At 63.4% G+C, this 6,000-nt stretch overlaps 1 protein-coding gene across 1 annotated transcript; it reads left to right on the top strand.

The window, feature by feature from the left end:
- The first annotated feature begins 567 nt into the window (after positions 1–567).
- On the top strand, positions 568–3,311 carry DUSP9 (dual specificity phosphatase 9). The gene is made up of 3 exons (XM_033849824.2): positions 568–966; positions 2,242–2,691; positions 2,948–3,311. The coding sequence occupies exons 1-3, from the start codon at positions 594–596 to the stop codon at positions 3,271–3,273; spliced, it is 1,149 nt and encodes a 382-aa protein (XP_033705715.1). The 5' UTR covers positions 568–593; the 3' UTR covers positions 3,274–3,311.
- Positions 3,312–6,000: the final 2,689 nt, after the last annotated feature.

Raw genomic sequence — 6,000 nt, 5'->3', positions numbered from 1 at the left:
AGAGGTCCGGCCGGCCGAGGTCCAGCACCTCGGCACCACCTCTATTACCCGGGCCCGCCTGGCCATGCGGGAGATCTCGGGCTGGACCCCCTCTCACGCGCACACGCCCCCCAAGTCGGAAGCTCGAACGTGGGGAGTGACTGCGGGCAGGCAGAGTGAGAGACGGACGCAGAAAGGGGGTGTGGGGGGAGACGGCTGCGGCCTTGGGCCCCCAGGAGTGGCCAGGAAGGGACCCACGGCGGCCCTCGAAGGGGCCGTTGGACCCCCAGCCTTCCTCTTCTGGGGGACCTCTCACTTCCCTTCCTGGGACGGGAAGCAACGCCGAGTGGCTGCCTGGGGCGTTTTTCTTGGGGCGCAAGGGGCGCCTTTCTGCATATCCTTACTGTAGGAGGGGTACGAGAAGAAAATCAGGCAGTAGAGGGGCGTCCCTGCGGGACCCTCGGCGCCCGCCTTCAGGACCCGGGCCTGGCTTCCCGTCTTGGCCCCCGGGCCAGCGCCCGTTGGCGGCCGGGCGCGAAGGACGCGAGCTCACGTCGCGCGCCTTCCCTCTCTCTGCAGCTCTCGGGGCCCGACGTGCCAGGAGCCGCGAGCCCATGGAGGGTCTGGGCCGCTCGTGCCTGTGGCTGCGCCGGGAGCTGTCGCCCCCGCGGCCGCGGCTGCTGCTCCTGGACTGCCGCAGCCGCGAGCTGTACGAGTCGGCGCGCATCGGCGGGGCGCTGAGCGTGGCCCTGCCCGCGCTGCTGCTGCGCCGCCTGCGGCGGGGGAGCCTGTCGGTGCGCGCGCTCCTGCCTGGGCCGCCGCTGCAGCCGCCCCCGCCCGCCCCGGTGCTCCTGTACGACCAGGGCGGGGGCCGGCACCGGCGCGGGGAGGCCGAGGCCGAGGCCGAGGAGTGGGAGGCCGAGTCGGTGCTGGGCACCCTGCTCCAGAAGCTGCGGGAGGAAGGCTACCTGGCCTACTACCTACAGGGTAGGTGCGGGTGGTGGCCCGCGGGCACCAGCCCGGGGAGGACCCCAGCCCAGGGAGGGCCGGGCCCCACCTTCTGAGGACATTCACGATTCATTTGACCTTGGGCAAGCCCGGCCTCATTTTGTCTAAAGTGGAGGTGAGGTTTCCCTCCCCTGAGCATGACCTTGGGGAAGTCCTTCACTCTTGGGAGCCCCAGTTTCTGAGTCTGGAAAATGGGGAGAACCTGCCCTGACCTGGCTCCCTGGATGCTCAAGAATGGAATGCCCAGTTCGGGCTCCCAGCCCCCATCCCATCATATCACCCCCTCCCCCAGCTGCTCAGCCATGGGTGAAGGAGGCTGGAGCCACAAGAGGACAAATCCCGCTCAGCAAAGGGTCTGGAAGGGGGAGGGGAAGAGAGAGGGAGAGAAGCAGTGAAGGCAGGAGGAGGCAGAGAGCTCCCCCCTCCCCCGCCTGCCATGGTCATGGCAGGGCTTGGGGGTGGAGGGGAGATGGGCTGATACAGGCATGTTGGCTCCTTGCCAAGCCAAACACCCCCAGAGATCCAGGGTAGGGACGAGATTCCCATGAACCTACAGAGCCAGCTGTCCCCACCTCCCCATCCAGGAGGGTCATTGGCCTGTCGTCTGTTGCTCCATTCTGAATGCACAGGGACATAGAAATACATAAAATGTCAAATTTCCAGGCCCCCACCGCCATCCCCAGGGAAATAGTAGTTGTTTGTAGATGGAGATGTTCACTTCTTGGGACTTTGGGACCATCCAGGTGGAGCGCTGCACTCTCTCCCAGGCTCTCTGCCCCTTGGGGTCGACCTCATCCCTGAGGAGAGCGCAGACACGGCTGTGACCCGGCCCCTGGCCTCGGGGTGCCCCTGGTCGACCTGGGTCAGGAGACCCCGAGGCAGAGAACTCACATCTGAACCTTTCCTCTCCTTTAACTGATGGCCGCTGTCCTCCCCAAGGCTGGCAGTACATCTAAACTCTGTTGAGCCCTCGTGCCTGCCTTGGCTTGGCCCTGGGGGGGTGTAAGGTCCTCTTTGGGTGGCTCTGCCCCCGCCTGGCGCCTTGCAGCTGCAGTGGGCCCTTGCCGTTCGGAGCAGCAGCCACCAGTGCCGAGCACACCACACGGGAGACCAGTGTAGGTCAGACTGCTGGCTTTCGAGTTCCTCTCGGAGACATCTGCCAGCCCCCTCAGGCATCGGAATTGTCCAGGGTCGGGTCCCTGTCCCCAGCCAGGGCGCTCGGCTACCCGGGATCCTCCCCTTGTCCCCTCCCAGGTGGCTTCAGCAGATTCCAGGCCGAGTGCCCTCACCTATGTGAGACCAGCCTTGACAGCCGTGGGGGCCCAAGCACAGCTCCGGTGCCCAGCCCAGTGGTGGGGCTCGGTGGCCTGTGCCTGGGCTCCGACTGCTCCGACGCGGAATCCGAGCCTGACCGAGACTCCATGAGCTGTGGCCTGGATTCGGAGGGTGCCACGCCCCCCCCAGCGGGGCTGCTGCCATCCTTCCCGGTCCAGATCCTGCCCAACCTCTACCTGGGCAGTGCCCGGGATTCGGCCAACGTGGAGAGCTTGGCCAAGCTGGGCATCCGCTACATCCTCAATGTCACCCCAAACCTGCCTAACCTCTTCGAGAAGAACGGCGACTTTCACTACAAGCAGATCCCCATCTCGGACCACTGGAGCCAGAACTTGTCCCAGTTCTTTCCGGAGGCCATCGCGTTCATTGGTGAGGCCGCTCTGCACTCCCCCCTCCCTCCCCAGCCCCGGCCCTGGCTGCTGGCCTCTCCCACGTCTTCCCTGTCCCTCACCTGGGCTCCTCCAGGCTCAGCTGCCTCCCCAGAGCCCCGAGCCGGGATGGCCCTGCGGGGGCCGGGCACCACTGGAGCAGCTCCCCAGCTCGGAGGATGGGGCGGGGACTGCCAGGGACCCCCCGGAAGGCCACCACCCGCACCTCACGCGGGCCCCCCTCTGCCCCCACCTAGACGAGGCCTTGTCCCAGAACTGCGGGGTGCTCGTTCACTGCCTGGCCGGCGTCAGCCGCTCCGTCACCGTCACCGTGGCCTACCTCATGCAGAAGCGCCACCTCTCGCTCAACGACGCCTACGACCTGGTCAAGCGGAAGAAGTCCAACATCTCGCCCAACTTCAACTTCATGGGGCAGCTGCTGGACTTCGAGCGCAGCCTGCGTCTGGAGGAGCGGCGCGCCCGGGATGGGGGCAGCGGGGGGCAGGAGTCGGCCGCCTCCGACCCGCCCTCCTTCTTCACCACGCCGACCAGCGATGGCGTCTTTGAGCTGGACGCCACATAGGGCCCCGGGCCGTCCCCCAGCGGGTGCGCCCAGCCCAGCCACCCGCGTGCTGGGGAAGAGGAGGGAGGGGGCTCGGCCTGGGGGGGCGGGGAGAGCACAATACCTCATGTGGAGCTGTGGGACGAGGCAGGAGCCGGGAGCCCCTCCAGGGTGGCGGTGGGGACAGGCCTGTCCTACCCACTTGAAACATCCACAGGAATCCTATTAAACGTGCCTATGGGCCGGGCCTGGGGCCGCCAGCCTGACCCGCGCTGCTTGTGGGCAGAACCCCGCTCCAGAACCTGCCTCTTCTGCGACTGTTCCTTTTTCCTTCGGTGGGGGGGGTGGGGATTCCCATCCCCAGAGACCATTCCAGGTGGCTGCACTCGGCCGAGCTGGCCGGGCGCCGAGCCCCCTGCGGCTTCCCTTTCGGGAGGGCCGTGGGCCCGTTCCGGCCACCTCGTCTGCCACAGGGACCCACTCCCTGTCCCATCCCTCTTCCCAAATGGCTACTTATGGGGAGGGGTGCACCGCCGACACCAGCATAGTCACCCACTGCTCCTCCGCAGAGGGCTTGGGCTTCCTGGGACTGGGGGCCTCCCTGGGGACATGGCCTTGGAGGCGCAGCGGCCACCCAGCGTCCGCAGGGACAGCCCCTTTCTGGGTGGCTCCTTGCTGGGCAGCACTAGAGGGGAGGGCGCCGGCCTGGGAGCCGCTGGGCGGCTCCCGGCCGCACATCTGGCGCCCTGACTGTTTATCCACTTGACATTTGAAAAGATGCTTTTCTTCCTCTTCCCCCAGATGTCCTGACAGGATCACTGGGGCTCTTTGTGACTGAGGGTGGTCAAACTGCCGCCAGAGGAGATGGGGTCTCAAAGCAAGAGCTGGGGTGGGGGAGGGGAAGAAGCAGGCCTGGATTTTGCTGCTGTGGGTCCCACACGGCCGTGGTGGGTTTGGGGGGCGGGGAAGGGGCCGAGCTGCACACACACACAGTCATTCATTGCAGTACATACCCCTCATGGGCGGCGTGTGTGCGTGTGTGTGCGTGTGTCTATGTGTCAACACTCACACACACACCAGCCCGCTTACGGACCCGGCCCAGGGCCAGCAGTCCCTGCAGCAGGGCCATCTCACCCTTGGGAATGCACACCACGGCTGCTTTCCTTAATTGTTCCTGAATAAATGGTTTCTGTAAGATCCTAAACAGCGGGAAGCAGCTTCCTGAGCACCTTGGAGAGTTTGGGGGAGAAGGCAGGGAGCAAGACCTGGGGAGTGGGTGTGCTGGGCTGCTCGGGCACTCGCGCACCACCCGCCCCCATGTCACTTCCCACCTGGCATCCACACTGCCTGTCGGCCCAACCTCTGGCTGAGCCGCCCATTCACTCATTGAGCTCCTACTCTGTGCCCCATGGCTCAGGACCAGGACCCTGTGAAGCAGCAGAGAGGGGAGCAGGGACCCAGAAGTGACCATGGGGGGTTGGTAGCTGAGCCCTGAGAGCGCAGAGTCCAACCCAAGCCCCAGTGTGAGGAGATGGAGCTGCAGAAGGACCCAAGCTGGTGAGGGACACGGGAAAACTGCACATCCAAGCGTGCGTCCCTCCGGCTGACACTGTGGAATTTGGCCTCCAAAGGCTGGGTTGGGGGCAGGGAGAGCCTGCGGAGGCCACTGGGCCATCTGCAGTGACCTGCTCCTTCCAGCCTCCCAGCCTCAGCTCTGGCCGCCTCCAGTGCCTTCTGCGCACTAGCCGGGGCGGTCGCTCTAAAGACATGATTCCCGGTGATGGAGACACGGCAGGAAGTGACAGGAAGCTGGAGGGTGGGTGGAGACAAGCACAGTGTGAGAATGCAGTGGAGGCCTTGCGAGCAATGTGGACCACGCGTCCAGAGCAACCCTCCTGGTCCAGAACCTCTAAAACATAGGATGAAGTCTAAAAACATTTTTGAATGAATGGCTGAGCTCGTGGGAAAATAAGAGAAAGTCTCCAAGGTCAGAAACAGTGAGGATACTTGAGATGGGGAAATAGTCCTGGATTCTCCAGGTGGGCCCTAAATGCCATCATATGCATCTTTATAAGGGAAAGAGAGAGGCGGGAGAGTGAGATGAGATGTGGTGATGGACATGGGCCGGAGCCAGAGAGATCCGAAGATACTACACTGCATGGAGGTTCTCCCAGGACAAGGCAGCTCATGAAGGCCAGCAGCTTCTCTGCCTAGGTTTGCAGGTGGCTAAGTCAATTTGGAGTGGTGGGTAATATCCACACCAGGGGGCATTGTCAACTGAAGTAACTTCTCAAGGGCAGACAACAGGGAAGGGCCAACAGCTCAGTTCTACTAGACAGGTTGTGCAAGTGGTTCATTGGGACAAGCATATTCCTGCCTAGCTGGAGAAAGGAGAGGTCCCAAGCCATCCACACTCTCCTGACTGCCTTGAGGCTGTGCACAGGTATGTAGGAGACTCAAAAGGGTCAGTGGAAAAAACCCCGGGAAGGCCTGAAAATAGCCTGAAGATTGAAAGAACTCCCCCTCCCACACACAGATCCATCAGCAGAGCACACAAGCCTTAGTGGCTTGAGATGTTTGAGCACAGTTTCTGTCCAATCATTGTCTGGCCTCTAAGCTAGGCAGATACGGGGGCAGCCCCTAGAGAACCAGGCTTAAATTTTAAACTGGACTATTTCTTTTTTAACTCAGCAGAGACACCACTGACTGCACAGTGTGGGGCGGGGAGGGGACAGATTTCACAGACTT

This window comes from Tursiops truncatus, chromosome X (assembly GCF_011762595.2).
Source record: "Tursiops truncatus isolate mTurTru1 chromosome X, mTurTru1.mat.Y, whole genome shotgun sequence".
Lineage (NCBI taxonomy): Eukaryota > Metazoa > Chordata > Mammalia > Artiodactyla > Delphinidae > Tursiops > Tursiops truncatus.
This window is presented reverse-complemented; position numbering and strand designations above follow the sequence as displayed.

Coding starts and splice junctions, on each gene's coding strand:
- DUSP9 (XM_033849824.2), top strand. CDS start 594: ATGGAGGGTCTGGGCCGCTCGTGCCTGTGGCTGCGCCGGGAGCTGTCG. Junction 967..2,241: donor CCTGGCCTACTACCTACAGG/GTAGGTGCGGGT, acceptor GTCCCCTCCCAG/GTGGCTTCAGCAGATTCCAG. Junction 2,692..2,947: donor GGAGGCCATCGCGTTCATTG/GTGAGGCCGCTC, acceptor GCCCCCACCTAG/ACGAGGCCTTGTCCCAGAAC.